Below are 19,205 nucleotides of genomic sequence, written 5' to 3' on the forward strand. Positions count from 1 at the left end.
ATCAACGTGGAGGCTCCAGGACAGATCCTCAGAGATGTTAACACCCAAGAATTTGAAGTTCTTGACCCTCTCCACTACTTAGCCCTCAATGAGGAATGAATTGTGTTCCCCTGACTTCCTCCTGAAGTCCACAATCGTCTCCTTGGTTTTGCTATGTTGAGCTCAAGGCTGTTGTTGTCATACCATTCAATGAGCTGATCTATCTCCCTCCTGTACAGTTCCTCATTGCCATTTGTGATTCTGCCGACAACTGTGGTGTCATCAGAAAACTTGTAGATAGCATTGGAATTGTGCCTGGCCACACAGTCATGGGTGTATAACGAGTAGAGTAGTGGGCTAAGCACGCGTCCTTGGGGTGCATCTGTGTTGCTGATCAATGAGAAGGAGATGTTGTTTCCAATTTGTACTGACTGTGGTCTCCGATGAGAACGTCAAGGATCCAGTTGCGGAGGTGGGTACAGAGACCTTGAGTTTGCAGCTTTTTGACCAGCAATGAGGGAATAATGGTGTGGAAGGCTGAACTGTAGTCGATGACAAGCAGCCATGTGTATGAATTGTTGTTTTTGAGGTGATCCAGAGCTGAGTGGAGACTCAGCGATATTGCATCTTCTGTGGAGAGATTATGATGATGGGTGAATTGCAGTGGGTCCAGATCTTTGCTTAGGTACGTTTTAATTCTGGCCATGATCAAGCATTTCATCACAGTAGAAGTTAGTCCTACTGGGCGGTAGTCGTTGAGGCAGCTTACACTATTCATCTTGGACACCGGGATGATGGATGCCCTTTTGAAGCAGGTGGGAACCTCCGACTGCAGCAATGAGAGTTTGAAAGTGTCCGTGAACACTGGTTGGTCGACACAGGTTTTCAGTCCCCTTCCAGGTACGCCATCAGGGCCTGACACTTTGCAAGGGTTCATCCTCTTGAATGATGATCTGATGTCACCCTCAGAGACAGATATCATTAGGGTCCTCAGACTTTTCAGGGATTCTAGTAGGCACTGTTAGGTTCTTCTTCTCAAAGTGGGCATAGATGGTTTTCAGCTCATCGGGTAGTGAAGCCTCTCAGCCATCTATAGTGTTCACCCTCGCTTTGCAGACTGTAATGACCTGCCAATGTTTTAAATCATGCACATCAAAATTCCTTTTTAAATTTGTTCTTGGGAAGTGAATTGGTGAGGTCAGTGTTCATTACCTATCCCCGGTGGCTCTCGAGAGGTTTTGATGCAAGTTACTAAGATATGATGGGCACTTTAGAGAGCAGTGATGTTGTGCACAGGCCTAAAATGGGAAAAAGTGAGTCCCAGAGGAAACTGTTGGAGTTGTGGAACAATCCAACCCTCTTTAAATGAATTCTCTGATTATATATGAATGACTTGGACAAGGATGTTTGTGGCAGAAAAGGTAAGTTTGTTGATGACATGAAACTGTGGTACGCTGAAGAGTGAAGAAGGATGTTAAACAATCAAGTCTGGAGATGCTGGGGTAGTGCAATAGACAAATGAGCTGGAGACATTCAGCAGGTCATGCAGAATTGAATGGGAGGTGCTACTTATAGGAGGATTTACTGTCAATGGCAGAGGGAGCGAGGAGTGCGGATACATCGGTCTTTAAAGATGCCAGCACAAGTAGACACAGTAGTGAAGAATGGGTTTGGGACACTTGCCTTCATCGGTCGGGGCTCTGAAATCAAGTGTTGGGACATGATGTTGAAGTTCGATAAGATGTTGGTGAAGCCTCACGTAATATTGTGTGGAGTTTTGGACACCTAGCTGCAGGCAGGATATTAGAAAGTTGGAAAGGGTTTACAAAGTTTTTTTTAAACCATACCTTGATGAAAGGCTGAGGCCCGAAACGTTGGATATGTACCTTCACTTCCTATCGGTGTTGTGTGAACTGCTGAGTTTCTCTAACACTTTTGTGTATTGCACCATGACCACAGCATCTGCAGACTTTTCCAATGAACTTGTGGCCAGGATGAGGGAAGTTGAGTTGTCATGAGAGACTGGAAATAACTAAGCCTTTCTTTCTTCGAGCGTAGGAGGTTGAGAGGGGAACCACAAGAGGCATGGATAAGGTGAATAGGGAAAGTCTCTTTCCTGGAGTCAGAAAATATAAGATGAGAGCGCATGTCTAATGTGAGGGGGTGGGATTTAGAAAGGATATAAATGGACAGTTCTTCGTGCAGAAGGTGGTGGGAATGTGGAACAATGTGCCTGACAAAGTAGTGGAGGCAAGGATGTTAGCTTCCTTTAAGAAATTACATGGTTGGGAATGATATAGGCTCAATGCAGGCAAGTGGGACTAAAGCAGGAGGGCATATTATTCAGCATAGACCAGGTGGGTCCAATTCTGTGCTGCATGTCATTGACTCTGCACACTGATTTTCGATTTCTGTATTTTGCCAATTGAAATAATCAACTGAAGTACTGAAATACTTAGAGTGAAACACGAAAGGCCTCAGGCGCTGTGACTGTAGTAAAACACACATTGAAATGCTGGAGGAACTCCACTGAACCTGCAGCATCCATAGGAGGTAAAAGATATACAGTATGTTTCCCCTTATCCAAAGTTCCATTAACCAAAATGATCTATTAACCAAACTTTCTATCGGCGCTGACATGATGTCACATGTTGAAAAAAATGTATCACCTGACTTGCCCATGTGGGGCTCTAACGCTCTGTTAATGCCATTTTGATATCAACAGAGCTCTTGTGTACTGTACAAAGACATACCATACATTTCAGTGTTTAAGTTGACCCCCCATTTTCAGCCTCAAAATTGCATTGACTGAGCTGTTGAGCATTGCTGGAAGGTGGTTGTTATCATGGATCCTTCAGCAAAATGATAAAAGTATGAAGTGAGTTTTAAGTTCAAAGTCATGAAAGTGGCCAAGAACTCCGCGCTGCTGCAAGGATATTTGAGATATATGAGAAGTTGGTAAGAGATTGGAGAAAAAATGAAGATGCTTTAAGAACAATACCAAAGGAACAATGTTCGATGAGAAGAGGACCCTTCATTGGCCAGACTTGGAAGGTCACGTTGCAGCATTGGGTACACAAACAGAGACAAGATTGCTACATAGGCACAAGAAGTACAATTAAAGCACATGCACTGAAGTAGACAACGTCGCACCCAGAACGCAGAAAAGATTTTAAGGGTACAGTCGGCTGATGCAACTGCTTCATGAACAGGAAAAATCTGGTATTAGGACAGAAAACAAAAACAGTGAGACTGGATGTGCTTTCTGATGTCTTTGTCTCAGATGATAGTGATTTTGTAGGATTTTAAATGTGCTTTTGTTTCAATAAAAAATTGTTTCTAATATACTGGTAGCTTGAAAATTTGTTGTAGGTTGGGTACCTATTTGACATTTCAAGAGTCATTTTATATTCCAAATCTATGTCAAGCAGTATTTTTGAGTTGCATTTAATGTCTCATTTTTGTATCTGGTGTATAAGTTGACCCCTGAATTTTGAGGGTTTTTGAGGGTTTCAGGCCTTGACTTATAGACCGTAATATATGGTAGTTGCAAATGGCCAAAAGGTCTGCAGACAACGCTATGGATGTCCATGAAAAAAAAGGAGGAAGTGTTTATAATCAAGCTGTTGGCAAAACTGGACAGCAAGAGATGTCTTACAGAAGAGTGGGGTGTTGGAATGACCACAATGTATGACCTGAAGAAACAGAAGGAGAAACTGCTGAAGTCCTATTCTGAAAGCGATGAAAGATAGAAAAACACTGCATAAAAGTAAAAGTGAAGATCTCGATTGTGGATCTGACAGCGTCGCAGGGAACACATGTCACTTAATGGTTTTGCTGACCATGAAACAAGCAAAGCTCTATCATGATAAAATTGAAGGGAACTGTGAATATTCCACAGGATGGTTGAGTAAATTTAATAAAACACGGCATTAAATATTTGAAGATTTGTGGTGAGAAAGTATCTGCTGATCATGAAGCAGAGGAGAACTTCATTGATGAGTTTGCCAAGATCATCGCTGATGAAAATCTGACACCAGAAGACATTTATAAGGCCGATGGAACAACAGTGTTTTGGTGTTATTGGCCTAGAAGAACACTGGCAACAGCTGATGAGACAGCCCCTACAGGAATTAAAGAAGCCAAGGACCGAATAACTGTCCTGGGATGCGTTAATGCAGCAGGCACGCACAAGGGTAAGACCAAAGCATGTGTCCTCATTGTTTTAAAGGAGTGAATTTCTTACCAGTCCATTATTAAGCCAACAAAATTATCCCATCATTTTGTGCCAACGGGTCCTGCTCACTGCAGAGAAGATGGACTGGATGACGACTGCAAGATTAAATTTTCCTCGACAACTGTTCTGCTCATTCTCCAGCTGAAAGTCTCATCAAAGATAATTTCATGTCATGTACCTTCCTCCAAATGTGAGTTCCCTAATTCAGCCATGTGACCAAGGTATCTGTAGATTACTGAAGAGTGAATGTAAAAACACTTTCTTGAACAATATTGCCAGCAGTGAACAGAGGCTTGGGTGTGGCAGGTTTCCAAAAGGAGTTTCCCATAAAGGATGCCATATATGCTGCTGCCATGCTTGGATCACAGTAACTAACGACACAGATGCACAATCTGTGGCCTGCAACTACGTACAGTAGTAATGATGAACAAGACGGTGATTTCCAAGAATTCCATGTGTCAGGTGAAGAAAAAATGTTGTGTGACCTCCTTACGTATGCAAAAGATATACATTCAGATTCTGTCAGTAAGCTGGCAGAAGAGGATATTGAAGAAGTTTTTAACATTGATAATAGGCTCCAATTGTTCATTCATTGACTGATAGTGAAATAGCTGAAACTGTTCTGCATCCAGGTGAGAGTGATAAAGTTGACTTAGTTAACATTGCAGAAAAAGAGCCTGTAGACGACGTGGAGAAAATGTGTGATGGACTTGTTGATGCACTGGAGCAGTGCACATTCATAACAGAACAAGAGATCATGTCAGTGTATAAAATCAGAGAGACTTCTAAGACAAAAACCATTGTTAATGGGGCAGATGACACTGGGGGAAACATTTGAAAAAGCCGTCGAGGAGAATTTCTAGTGTTGGTGCTGCATTGATCTTATTTTGTAAACAGAGAGCAAGTTGTTTTTTGGTACATATTAAACGTTATTTCATGCTTGAAAAGCCTGCCATTGTTTCTGCTGCTGTTTAACCACTGATACAAGGATTCTGCTGAGGCTACTGAGTTGCTTAAAGCCATTGATCCATTAACCAAAAAACCCCAATAACCATAAACAGTCCGGTCCCGAGCGTTTCGGATATGGGGAAATGTACTGTATTACCAACGATTTGGTGCCTTGAAGAAGGGCTCAAGCCCGTAACGTCAGTAATATATCTTTACCTCTTATGAATGCTGCGAGACCACCTGAGTTCTGTGTCTTTACTGAAATACTTTGACCTGCGTTTTTAACTCAATAACAAAACCACTACCTTTCTATAGCATCAGTGAATGACTTTTATTTGCTGCTAACGGAGGAGTTCAGACTGAGGTGAAGCTCAAACACAGCATCTTAATATAATATTGGAACTCTCAACTGAATTGAAGCATCAAGATACTTCAATATATCAGAGTAGATGCTGGTAGAGTGACATGTTCTGTAAAACTGACACATACACCCACAGTTACATGATATGTTTGTTGTTTCTATTCTAGTGGACCAAATAAAGGAATCTACTTAAAGAACAGCTATCTCCTTCTACCAGATGCACACAAGGCTTTCTGATTTAAAGCCCTGCCACCCAATCGTACCTCGTTCACCAACAACCCACGGCAATGGTCCTTCAGGTTGCAAATTTTTTTTCCTGTGACCAAAGTTTGGGTGCACTGAATGATTGTGCAAATGTAAACTTGAAATTGACTCAAGATCATTTTAGCACAGCCTGTCTCTCATGGCTAATAAAAATGTATTGGCATGTTTCAATATAATACAGCTAGTTAACAGAAACAGCTTGCTAAGAGATTATTTTCAATAAGTATAATTATTAACAACTCCATTACTTTAGGTAACTAACCTTTTGTGTGCACATTAATTTCCTTGGTGTGCTGATTGCAAACCGTGTGTGCACACGGACACAGCTTAGAGGGAACACTGACCCCCGGTACGTTCTTGAAGGGTGGGAGGAAACCAGAGCACCCAGAGGAAACCCATACAGATGTGGGGAGAATGGACAAACTCCTCACAGACAGTAGCTGGTGCTGTAACACTGTGGCGCTGACTGCTATGGTAACTGTGCTGCCCCAAAACTTATTTGTTTTAATAAATTATGGAGACAAATCAATATCGGTGATTTTTAATTCTGATTGATGATGCTGATCATCACTGATATCTTTTCAGCAGAACTCGTCGTGAGAAGGACCCTGAAATGTTCTGGATTTCCACACCCTCTGCAGGCCTTTGGACTAATCTGAACAACTCTAGCAGGTTTGAATGTACTTGGCCTTGAAGGGGCTGCAAGCTGAAGAAGGTAGACAGCCACAAACTGTCTCCCCTTTCCAGCTTAATGGTTCATTGAGGTCCAGGTGAACCTGTGGGATAAAGAAATTGGCATCTGGTGAAATTGTCATTTAGTAGGGCACGACCAGAAAAATAATCATAAAATAAGAATGTGGGAAACATATGGCGGAGCCAATAACCCCTTTCACAGCGGCAAACCGCTAATTTGGAGGTTCAACAAATTGTTTTAAAATACCAATAGAGCCGTTCACACTGGATCAGTTGTACTACCGATCAACCACTAACAGACAGAGAATCATGATGAATAGGCATTAATCACCTTAAAGTGTCAGCACAGCTTGCGCATGTTGCTGGCCTGGTTCCAAGGCAGGCACTGAGGGAGGGGTTTGGACGTAACAATCTTTATGGGGATATCTGGGAGGAAAGAGTTACAGGCTCAAGGGTCGGGCCAGCCTGTGTAGCACATACATACATCTATACAAATAATGGTACTACCACATTCACCTCTCCTTTTTAAACACAGTCCAGCGGGGTGGTGAGGTTTATTGTTCGTTGAAGTTCCAAAGTCTCATCTGTTGCTGTCATTTCCCGGATGGTGTCTTGTACAACAGGGGACGCCTCTGGCAGCTGAGGGGGTGTTGATACCATGGTGCTGTTTGGGTTGGGTGAGTTTGGGGTGTGAAATCAGGTGGGGCCAGTTGGTCAGGGTTACCAGGAGAGGGGATTGGCTGGTTGGTTGAGGGATCTCCTGCATGCACCTGGTCGCATATGGAGACGGTTTCCTGTCGACCATTCTGATACTCCACGTAGGCACATTGGGGGTTGGCCTGGAAGAGGTGGACCTTCTCAACCAAAGGGTCAGTTTTGTGGTGTCTGATGTACCTTCAGAGCAGCACCAGCCCAGGATTCGACAGCCAGGATGGTTATGTGGTTCCAGATGCTGATTTCCTTGGGATGGTGTTGCAGTTTTGGCGGTTCAGAGAAGGGACCTGGTGGAATGGAGCACATCGGGAAGGCTGTCTTGCCACTGGAAGGTGGGTAGTCCTTTCGATTTAAAGGCTAAGAGAACCACCCTCCAGACAGTGGTGTTTTCCCTCTCTATCTGCCCGTTCCTCCGGGGGTTATAGCCCATGGTCCTGCTCGTGGTTATGCTCTTGGCCAACTGGCACAGCTCCTCATTCATAACGGAGGACCCTAGTTGTTATGGATATAGCAAGGATATCCGAACAGAGCGAAGATGTCGCATAGCACCTTTATGACCATGGCTGTGGTCATATCCAGGCAGGGGATGGCAAAGGGGAAGTGGGATTATTTATTCATTCACGATGTTTAGAAAGTATACATTCCTGTTGGGGGCATGGGAAGGTCCCTTAAAGTCCACGCTCAGCCACTCGAAGAGGCGGTGGCTTTGATAAAGTGGGTTTCATCCGGCCAGCAGAACTGGGGTTTGCACTCAGCGCAGACCAGGCAGTTGCGTGTCAACTCCCTGATGTTTTCGACCGAGTTGGGGAGGTTGCGGGCTCTAACAAAGTGGTAGAGCCTGGTGACTCCAGGGTGGCAGAGGTTGTTGTGGAGGACTTGAAGATGATCCATCTGCACCTTGGCGAATGTCCCCTGGGACAGGGCATCGGGAGGCTCGTTGAGCTTCCAGAGCTGGTACAAGATCTCGTAGTTGTAGGTGGATAGTTCAATTCTCCACCTCAGGATCTCGTCGTTCTTAACTTTTCTCTGCTGTTAGTTATTGAACATAAAGTAAACTGTTTGTTGGTCAGTCAGCAGGGTGAATGGTTTTCTGGCCAGATAAAGCCTCCAATAGCGCACAACTTTCAACTTTCAACATGGAGAGTGATGAAATTAAAACCGAGACTAAGGTCCTGAATTTAAATAAAAGGAATTATGATGGTATGAGACGGGAGTTGAGTAAGATTGATTGGGTGGTGTTTGTGGGGGAGTTGACTGTGGATAGACAATGGAAAGCATTCACAGATCTAATGGAGAAATTGCAAAAATCGTTTATACCAGTTTGGCATAAAAATAAACCAAAAAAGGTGACTCAACCGTGGATAACAAGGGAAATTAGAGACAGCATTGGGTCCAAAGAGAGAGCATATCAATTGGCCAAAAAAAGTACCGCAACCGAAGACTGGGAGCAGTTCAAGATGCAGCAAAGGAGGACAAAGGGATTAATCAAGAGAGCAAAAATAAATTACGAAAGTAAGCTTGCGGCAAATATAAAAACCGACTGCAAAAGCTTTTATAAATATGTCAAGAGGAAAAGATTGGTGAAATCCAGAGTAGGTCCTTTGCAGTCGGAATCAGGGGAATATATAATGGGGAATAAGGAAACGGCAGACCAATTAAATTCTTACTTTAGTTCTGTTTTTACAAGAGAGGATACAAATATCCTCCCAAGGATGTTGGGAAACGTAGAGACTAATGCAAGGGAGGAACTGAAAGAAATCAGTATCTCTAAGGACATGGTCTTGGGGAAATTGATGGGATTGAAGGCAGATAAATCCCAAGGGCCTGATAATCTACATCCTAGGGTACTCAAGGAAGTGGCCATTCAGATAGCAGATGCTTTAAGACTTATTTTCCAGAACTCGATAGACTCAGGATCAGTACCCATGGATTGGAGAGTAGCTAATGTTACCCCACTATTTAAAAAGGGGAGTAGAGAAAAAGTGGGGAATTATCGGCCAGTGAGCCTTACATCAGTAGTGGGGAAAATGATGGAATCCATTATTAAGAATGTAATAGCGGAGCATATGACTAGCAGAGAAGGGATCGGGCAGAGTCAACATGGATTTACAAAAGGTAAATCGTGCTTGACAAATCTATTGGAATTCTTTGAGATGGTGACAGGTAAAATAGATGGGGGAGAGCCAGTGGATGTGGTGTACCTGGACTTCCAAAAGACCTTTGATAAGGTCCCGCATAAACGACTGGCTTCCAAAATCAAGGCTCATGGGATTGGGGGCAAAGTATTGATGAGGATTGAGAACTGGCTGGCAGGTAGAAGACAGAGAGTTGGGATAAATGGCTCATTTTCTGAGTGGCAGGCGGTGTCCAGTGCGGTGCCACAGGGATCTGTACTGGGACCCCAGCTGTTCACAATTTACATTAATGATCTGGATGAAGGGATTGGATGTAATATCTCCAAATTTTCAGATGACACTAAGCTAGGAGGGGTTGTGTGCACGGAAGAGGGGGTCAGGAAGCTCCAGTGTGATTTGGATCAATTGAGGGACTGGGCAGATACATGGCAAATGCACTACAATGTGGATAAATGTGAGGTTATCCACTTTGGTAATACAAACTGGAGGGCAGATTACTATTTGAATGGCAATAGATTAAGAGATGGGTAAGTGCAGAGAGACCTAGGGGTACTTGTACACCAGTCTCTGAAGGCGAGCATGCAGGTACAGCAGGCGGTTAAAAAGGCAAATGGTATGTTGGCCTTCATATCAAGAGGGTTTGAGTATAGGAACAAGGATACCTTACTGCAGCTGTACAGGGCCTTGGTGAGACCCCACCTGGAGTATTGTGTGCAGTTTTGGTCACCTTATCTAAGGAAGGATGTTCTTGCAATGGAGGGAGTGCAGAGGTGATTCACCAGGCTGATACCTGGAATGGCAGGAATGACTTATGAGGAAAGATTGCACAAATTGGGATTGTACTCGCTGGAGTTTAGAAGATTGAGAGGGGGATCTCATAGAGACATATAAAATTCTGGCAGGACTGGACAGAATGGATGCAGATGGGATGTTTCCAATGATGGGAAAATCCCGAACCCGGGGCCATGGTTTGAGGATAATAGGCAAACCATTTAGGACCGAGATGAGGAGGAATTTCTTTACCCAGAGGGTGGTGAATCTGTGGAATTCATTGCCACAGAGGGCAGTAGAGGCAGGTTCATTAAATATATTTAAGAGGGAATTAGATCTATTTCTTCAGTATAAGGGTATTAAAGGTTATGGAGAGAAGGCGGGGACGGGGTACTGATCTTTAAGATCAGCCATGATCTCGTTGAATGGCGGAGCAGGCTCGAAGGGTCGAATGACCTACTCCTGCTGCTATCTTCTATGTTTCTATGTTTCTATTATGGCTTCAGCCTCTTTCTCAATGGCTGAGTGCTGGAGCTTGGGGCCCTGGAGGGTTCGGGAGAAGAATGCCACGGGCCTGCCCATCTGGTTGAGTGGGATGGCCAAAGTGAAGTCAGATGCATCACTCTTCACCTGGAAGGGGATGGATTCATCTACAGCGTTTTTCACCACCTTGATGATGTCACCCTTGACGCATGTAAATGCTATTTGGACTGCTGACGGGGGAAGGTGGTCGATTTCACCAGGGGCTTTGTCTGCGTAATTGGAGACCCACTGGGCTTAATAGGCTTAGAAGCCTAAGCATCTTTTCAGGGCCTTGAGGGTCTAGGGTAATGGGAGTTCCAACAGGGGGCACATGTGTTCCGGGTCCGGCCCAATGATGCCATTCTCCACCACGCAGCCAGGATGGCCAGCTGTGAAGTGATAAAGATGCACTTCTTTTGGTTATAGATCAGGTTGAGGCTTTTGGCTGCCTAGAGAAACTTGTAGAGATTGCCGTCATGGTAGTTGGGGTTCAGCCGATTTGAGGTCAATGGTCGAAAAAACCCAGAACTGGGCAATCTCGTTGACAATGTCAGCGATGCAGGGAAGTGGGTAGGCATCAGGCAGGGTGAAGCAGTTTATGGTCTGACTGTAATCAATGACCAAGCGTTGTTTTTTGAAATTTCGGTGTGATGCGGTATTGAGCAGAAAGGCAGACAAAAAACATAAAGTCTGTTCAACAGGCTTTATTCAACATAAACTTCCACACAGCTGGCTGTGAGAATACTGTGCAAGCTCTGAGACTGACCTTGAGGGGCTGGATCTAGCTTATATCCCGGAGGGTGATTGGCAGCCAACCGAGTGGGGTTGACACTCCCTGGACATTGCTTGACCTGCTGTGTTTCTCCAGTGTTGTGTTTTTACCAATCAGCATACATCTTGGTCAATGAAGGACACCAGAGCAATGGGAAAAACTCATGCAGTCACTGGATGTCCATGTGTGTCAGCATGGATTGTAAACTGGCTATCACATGGAATGGAAATAAGTGGAGCCTTATCAGGCTGGAGGGATAAATTCTCCATAGGCATATGAGGACACATAAGTCTGACCGTCTGGTCAAAAGGGTCTAGATGCTCCACACGAACCCACAGCATGCCTACATGGCATTCCCAGATAGGCAAATGGACATGGGACCTGGCACATGTGGGAGAATCTGGATCACCCTCAACCAGCTGACAGGTTAAACCCCCACCCCTCCCACCACCGCAGCTTTCCAGGGCCAAAAATCCCAAACTCACGACCCCTGCCATCCCTCAACATCCCCGGCCCAGCCAACCGGGATGGATCAGCCAAAACCAACGGAGACCACTACAGACCTCCGGACGGGGACTTTCCAGTCACAATGCCAATGAAGACCACCAGACAGGCTGACCACACCACAACTCCTGGGATTTTCTTTTAAAAGAGGGGGTGAATGTGGTGAAACTATCATTGTACATATTCGTCGTATGTAAATTATATGACCTTTTCTGGTTGACCTTGCTCTCACTGGCAGGCTCGTGACTCCTCCCCTTTCTCCTTCATAAAGGAGGGCAGTGGTTTAAAAACAGCTCATTGCAGACCGTGAAGGGAAGGTGGAGCCTGTCGTACTCCAGGGTGATGCTCTTCACGTTACAATGGAAGTATAATGCCAGTAGGATGGGTGCTCAGATCTATGGCAGGTCAAGGAGTGTAAAGTCACGATATAACATACCTTGGACAGTCAATTTTACTGTACAACTGCCATGAATCTCTGTCGAGAGAGATTTGGATGCCAAGGAGACATTGTGGCCCACAGTCCTCACCCTAAGTGCAGTGTCTGGGTGAATGAAGTTCTCAGTGTTTCCACTGTCAAATAGGCAAGGAGTGAGGCGGCCATTTACCCGAATGTCTATCATAGCCCTGGAGAGTTGATGGAGTCTGTACTGATCCAGGGTTTCTGATGCCAATGCCAGTTCATTATCTGAGGAGTTCCATTCACTGCTGGCAGTCCGTTAAGATGGCACCCAAGATGGCAACCCTCCATGGCACACCTGCAGCCCTGTTGTAGTTTGACTGAAAAGAAAGGGAAGAAGGTGGAAGTGATGTCATCGTGGGTGGTGGTCTCCATGGTGTGCATCCATGGCCGTCCCAGGTCCCTGGAAGTGAAGGCAGATGTGATGTCAATGAAGATGGCTGCCCCTGCTCACACTTGGCGCTGCTGGACTTCAAAGTTTGTTTGGACTTACAGACCTTCACGAAGTGTCCTTTCTTCTTGTAGCAGACGATATCCCTGGCAGGGCATCATTTCCTTGGGTGCTTAGCCTGCCCGTAGAAGTAACACTTTGGGTGGTTGCTAACAGCAGTGGTGGTCATCTCAGGATGGGTGGGGGCTTGGCATGTTGCCTCCCAAGATGGCGCCCCCCCGTGTTCCCTACTAGGCGGCCGTGTGTTCGCTGGAGAAGGATTCAGCGTTGTGGATGGCTAGCTGTAGAGTGTTCACCAGTTCATTAGTTTGAGGTAGGCTCAGGGGTCTCTGATTGAGTAGCCTCTGCCTCACGTAGTCATAACAGATGCCTGTTATGCAGGCGTCTTTGATCAGCAGCTGTTCTGTACTCACAGCCGGGCAGTTGCAGTCCCCCACGAACTCCTGCAGAGCCCTGGCAAAGTTGTTGAAGGTTTCCCCTGGTCACTGCCTGTGTGAGTGGAGGACGTGCTGTGCATAGACCTCATTCACCTTAACTTTATACTGATCCTTCAGGGTGTCCATTACGGCTCCGTATGTCTGGCAGTCCTAGTAGAACCAGTGCTCAATGTACAAGTATAGCAGGTGAAGCTTGTCCTCGTTAACCTGGATCACTGCTGTGGAGGTTGTGAAGAACTTTTTGAAGCAGCAACTCCAGAGCGTGAACAAGTCAGCTGCCTCACGTTCTCTTGGGTCGATTTCCAGGTGATCCAACTTCATGTACTTGTCCATGTTCCAAAAAAAATTCTTGCAAATAAAATTGATGAATGATCAATTACCCAAAGACTGAGGTTGCTGGAACTAAAGGGTTTTATTTACAAGAGATGGATGATATCCCTGTGTTGGTCGCTCACACTGACCCAGACTCGAACTGAGGTTGGCTTGTGGCATGACAGCCTTTATGGAGAAGAAAGGAGGAAGAGTCACACGCTGACCAGTGAGAGCAGGGTCTACTAGGAAAGGTCATGTCATTTACAAATGGCAAATATATACAATAGTGGTGTCACCAAAATAGGGAAGGGGGTGGAGAGCTGGAGGAAAGAAGACAGAGGGATGTGGGAGACAGAGAGAGAGAATGGGTAGGCTAGCAGGAACCAGAGAAGTCAATGTTAATGCCAACTGCTTGGAGAATTCTAACCCACTCTCCATTCTTCTCTTCCCCATCCCTCTGTCTCCACCCCTTCCCTCTCCATTCACAGAGCCATCCCCCTCTCCCCTGTTTGTTGGTGAGCCCTCTGTCCCTTATCCACCTATTACTTCCTGCCTCTCCCTTCCCCCACCACGCCCCTCACCATTTTATTTAGGCATCTGTCTACATTTTGCTTACCTTGATGAAGGGTTCAAGCCCGAAACGTTTGTTCTGTATCTTTACCTTTGCTACACAAAGGGCCTTGTTTGACCTGCTGGGTTTCTCCATTATTGTGTTTTTAATTCAATCTGCAGACTTTCATGTTTAACTCACAAGTTGATTGGTGGTTGATTAACTCCTGTAAATGATGTGTGGTGAAGGCAAATAGGAGGAATATCCTGGTACAGTTGATGGGTATATGAGAGAGAGAATAGGTTACAGGAATGGGATTGATAGGTTTGCTCTCTGATCGCATAGAGTGTGGGCTGAAGGGCCTCGTATGTTATTAAAAATAAAAGTTAATTGTATGAACTAACGTACAAAATACGTTATGTACATCCTCGATCAAGGAATGTATTTCAAGGCATGGAATTAAATGTGGTCAGTGACTTCTGGTTAACGAGTAATGGCTTAGGTTATCTTGGCAGAATATGCTTCTAAAGAGTCAGGATAGATCCTCCTGCAATTGCTTTAAATACATTTGGCCACGTATGAGACAGATGATGTTTATTTTGGGCCGAGTCATTAGAAATAAATGATCTGAGAGTGCTTGCAGAAATGAAACTCTTAAGTCAGGTGATGTGTCTAATCACCTGTCTTTCCTAATTCCTTTCAGATGATGACTTGTACGAGAGCTCTCCTTACGAGCCGGTTAGCTCGCGCCTTTCTGACATATTCCGGCTTGCTGCAATCAGTTCAGGTAAAAATAATTTTCTTGAAATATTTTTTCTTTTCAAAAAAGAAATGATTTGAAAATTTATTGAAGTAGTCGTTATTAAATATCCACAAATTTAATTGCAAACAGTCCAATCTCATTGTAAAACACCACAAATCTTGTAATCCCATGTCATAGAAAGAGAATTTAGTTTCTTCAGATTACAAAGAAAATATTGGTCCAGCCATGAGCTACAGATGGATATTTAGACATACAGTACGTTTACAGGCCCTTTCGGCCCATGAGCCCATGCCGCCCAACTACACCCCATTAACTTTCAACACCACAGTATGTTTTGAACCCCCAGGGAAAACCCACGCAGACACGGGGAGAATGTGCAAACTCCTGATAGACAGTATGGGATTCGAACCCAGGACCCAATCTGTGGCGCTGTGACTGCGTTGTGCTAACCAGACTGCCCCAGTGGACTACAGTGTTTTGATTTAATTCAGGGGACCTAGGCAAGATCAGCATTGTCAGTGCATCACCCTGATTTGTAGTTGGTGGAAACGGATTCAGTGCCATCTTCTATGGATTTAGGGAGATGGGCTAATTAAAGGGACCATCTTTGTCCATCGCATGTACTAAGTGGCCAATTCCTGTCCTAGTTCATCTGATAATCTAATGGTGTTTTCCTGGAGTTCCAAATGAAAAGATCCCAAATTCCATCTGCCACTGGAATGCTGCAAAGTTGGTGATTTGAATTGAAGGTACCTGCAGTTGTTGGAAATGGGAGTGAGAGGGTTAGAGCAGCTTCAATCTGCACCGTGTTTGGTATGAGAATTCCAGCCAGTTTGACCAGTGATGTTTTTTAAAATTTCCAAGGTAGTTCTTTTGGCAGACTGCGCTACCTGGTAAAATTCCACTTAACTCATCGGGCTCATAGTGCTTAAAAAAAATGGTCGTGCTGCTGTCACAGCAGCTCTGCCGCTGGTCCGGATCCTCGGAGAGTAGAGAGCAAAGTCTTAGTGCTCGGCCTGTTAAAGGAGCCAATGGTAGTTTATTTTAAAATCCTGCGGTTTCGCGGTCTGGGCCCAAGATGGCGGCACCTATGATTGGCTGCAGCCTTGAGGGGTTCTAGACTCCAGGGAAGTGGAAAACTGGTGCTGGCACTAGAAAGCGGAGACATCATCCTCCCCCTCCCCCCCCCCCCCCCATTTGAGGAGAAACAGAAGAGGTGACCCACAGGACGGTGACTATGGCGTCGGAACAATGAGGGTCTCTGACATTGAAGAACATACAGGCAGCCAGCTGTTGGTGTCTCAAGGAGAGATAACCATGTAGGATGAAGGCTGCTGGCGACTGCAGTAAGGGACTCACATCAGGCTGCGGACTGCTGGAGACTGGTTTGTGACTGGTTGTAGGGTTACCAGGTATCAGAACTAAGATGCAAGAGGGTGTTGAGGGTTTCCTGATCATGCCAGAGGTGTGTATCTGGAGCTTGGGTGGCCAACCAATGGTTTTGATTGAAGGCTGTGTGGCCGCAGAGGCTATGGGAGCACTGGAGGTGAATCCACAAACACTCGGTGACCCTGGGGAGGACTCTCTTTTTCTTTCTCTGACTGCAAGGGGAGCTGGGTAATTTTTGTTGATAGCAAATCTTTCCCTTATAGTAGGTAGACTCAAGGAAATTTCGTGTAATATAATCTTGAAACTTGAATTTTTAGCAAATTGTTCTGAGGTGCTTCACAAAGTTGTTCCTGCCAAATTTGACTGAGCCTCAAAGAGATGATGTTAGGAGCCAGTAGGTTTTAACAAGATATGTTTGAGCAGAGAGAGTGAGAGGGAATCTGTAAAGCACCCTAACTCACCCTAGGGCAGCATAGCGGTTAGCTCAACACTGTTACAGCACCATTGATCAGGACCAGGGTTCGAATCCAGCACTAACTATAAAACGTTTGGAAGTTCTCCCCATGTGTGCATGGGTTTCTTCCAGGAGCTCTGGCTTCCTCCCACCCATCAAAAACTACCAAGAGTTGAAAGTTAATTGGGTGTAATTGGGCGACACGGGCCCGTGAGCAGAAAGGGCCTGTAATTGTGCTGTATGTCTAAAAAGAAGAATCACAGAGTATGTAGAATGGCTGTTGAAGACTGGTCCATCACTGGGGAGCTGCAGAATAGCTGTAGAACTTTATCTTCTCTGCAAGATGATGGCCAAGGGTCATACACTTCTTTAGAGGGCTGACCTCTGCTTGCAACGGAAGGGTGCCGAATTTTGCAACCTGTCCCCAGTGTTGTGTCGTCAGTTTGTCCCCACAATCAGCCCTTCTCTTTCTGCTCTTGCTTCTAATATTCCTCCCACTCCTGTCTTTCCTCTGAAATGTATCTGACAAATGTGCAGCAGTTATATTTGAACTTAAGAAAATGCTTTTAAATTATCGAGAACTGAAATGGTGGATCTAATTACAACACTAATCATTGAAAAGAAAAATTATTCCAGATAATTATATCACCTTTTTGATTTTCCCTGTTCCTTGATGCAGACTAGATTTTAATCGGTATTAATTTATTTATTAGAAAGCTGCTGTAAAGGAATGCTTTATAGAGATAAAATTAACTTCCCATGCAATGAAACAAAAACTCAATTACAAATTCAATCAACTACTTCTAAGGATTAAAGATTCGTTTTTTGAAATATAATTATTTCGGAATGTTGATGGATTAGATGAGATCCTTCTGATGCAGGCAACTTCATAGGCTTCTGTGAAGCCAACTATCTTGTGCTTGCAGTTTCTAAAGGCACTTCTCATGGACATAAATGGGCATTGATAGCTTCAAACAGTCATGTTACCATGTCTTGAATATTTAAAATAAAAATAAAATAAAAACCAGACTTTGGACTGCTGGAGACTGGCTGCAGGGATACCAGGAGTGCATCTGGAGCATGGGCTTCTGATGGTTTGGAGTGACTGTGGGAGCGCTGGAGGTTGGACCACAGGTTTACAGGGAAAGGTTAAACAGGGTAGGACTTTATACCCTGGAGCTTAGAAGAACGAGGGGAGATTTGATAGAGGTATTTAAAATTATGAGGAGTCTAGACAGAGTAAATATTTCTCCTGAGGGTAGATGAGATACAAACCAGAGGGTGAAAGGGGAAAATTTAGGGGGAACATTTTAGGAGAAACTTCTTCACAGAGAGTGGTGGGGTGTGGAATGAGCTGCCAACTGAAGTGGTGAATGTGGGCTCAATTTGAATTTTTAAGAAGAATTTGGACAGGTACATGGATAGAAGGAGTTTGGAAGGACCTGGTTCTGTATATTAGCAAATCACAAAGTCTTTGAGTACATTTCATTTCAAAGATGAGCACGCAAATCCAGGCTAATGTTCCAGTGGGGTGCTGATGCTGTGATTTAGTTAAGACATTACCAAAGATTCTGCAATACTCAGAGGTTTGGCTGATGAGCCATTCATTAACCTGAACATTCACTCACCCCACAACACTGGCACATCCTGCTGCCATGTGCATTAGCTATAGGATTGGTTTTGCCAAGACGTGGGCAGTGGCATTAAGGTTACACCATTGCTTTGCTCTATCAATGCCTGCTGCTTTAGCAGCTCAACATACTTGTACTGTGCGCCTGAGATAGTTGGACTTTAGTCATCCAGAAAGTTCGAGGGGAAAAACATCATTAATAATGATTCTGACGCTCACTGGCATTTTCTCATACTTCAGTGAAAAAAGGCTGAAAACCGAAACGTCAGTTATGTATCTCCGCCTTTGCTACATAAAGGACACTGTTCGACCTGCTCCAGCAATGTGTTTTTACTTCAGTCACGGAGTCCATGGAATTCTGGGGTTTACCTCATTAATAATGATGATGTTCGCAAAACCATTGGGTCATCATAAAACATTCACGATTTGGGTCACTTCTGCCTGCTTTGTCGAGACTGTGGGATGGCATGGTATCCACCTGTCATTCGTACCGGTGTCCAAGGAGTACGTGGTAGCTGCCTGAATGAATATTGACCAGTAGCACACACATCAAGAGTGATAAAGTGTTTTGAAAGGCTCAGCTTCTGACTGAGTTGCAACATGGATCCGTTCCAATTCATCTATCATAGGAACAGGTCTATGGCAGATGCCATCTCAATGGCTCAACACAAAGCCCTGGAACACCAGCAAAGACGCAGACATCAGGATGCTCTTTATTGTCTATTCTTTCTTCTTCTTTGGCTTGGCTTCGCGGACGAAGATTTATGGAGGGGGTAAAAAGTCCACGTCAGCTGCAGGTTCGTTTGTGGCTGACAAGTCCGATGCGGGACAGGCAGACACGATTGCAGCGGTTGCAGGGGAA

The 19,205-nt window shown here is 44.7% G+C and overlaps 1 protein-coding gene across 2 annotated transcripts in view; it reads left to right on the forward strand.

Moving 5' to 3' along the window:
• Nucleotides 1-19,205, forward strand: part of LOC138753905 (GDNF family receptor alpha-2-like) — an 888,944-nt gene that overhangs the window by 85,364 nt on the left and 784,375 nt on the right. For both annotated transcript variants that reach the window (XM_069917452.1, XM_069917451.1), the window contains exon 3: nucleotides 14,811-14,894. In XM_069917452.1, coding sequence (XP_069773553.1) covers nucleotides 14,811-14,894 — 84 coding nt within the window. The remainder of the gene's footprint in view (nucleotides 1-14,810; nucleotides 14,895-19,205) is intronic.

The sequence above is a fragment of the Narcine bancroftii genome, chromosome 2 (assembly GCF_036971445.1).
Source record: "Narcine bancroftii isolate sNarBan1 chromosome 2, sNarBan1.hap1, whole genome shotgun sequence".
NCBI classification, from domain to species: domain Eukaryota; kingdom Metazoa; phylum Chordata; class Chondrichthyes; order Torpediniformes; family Narcinidae; genus Narcine; species Narcine bancroftii.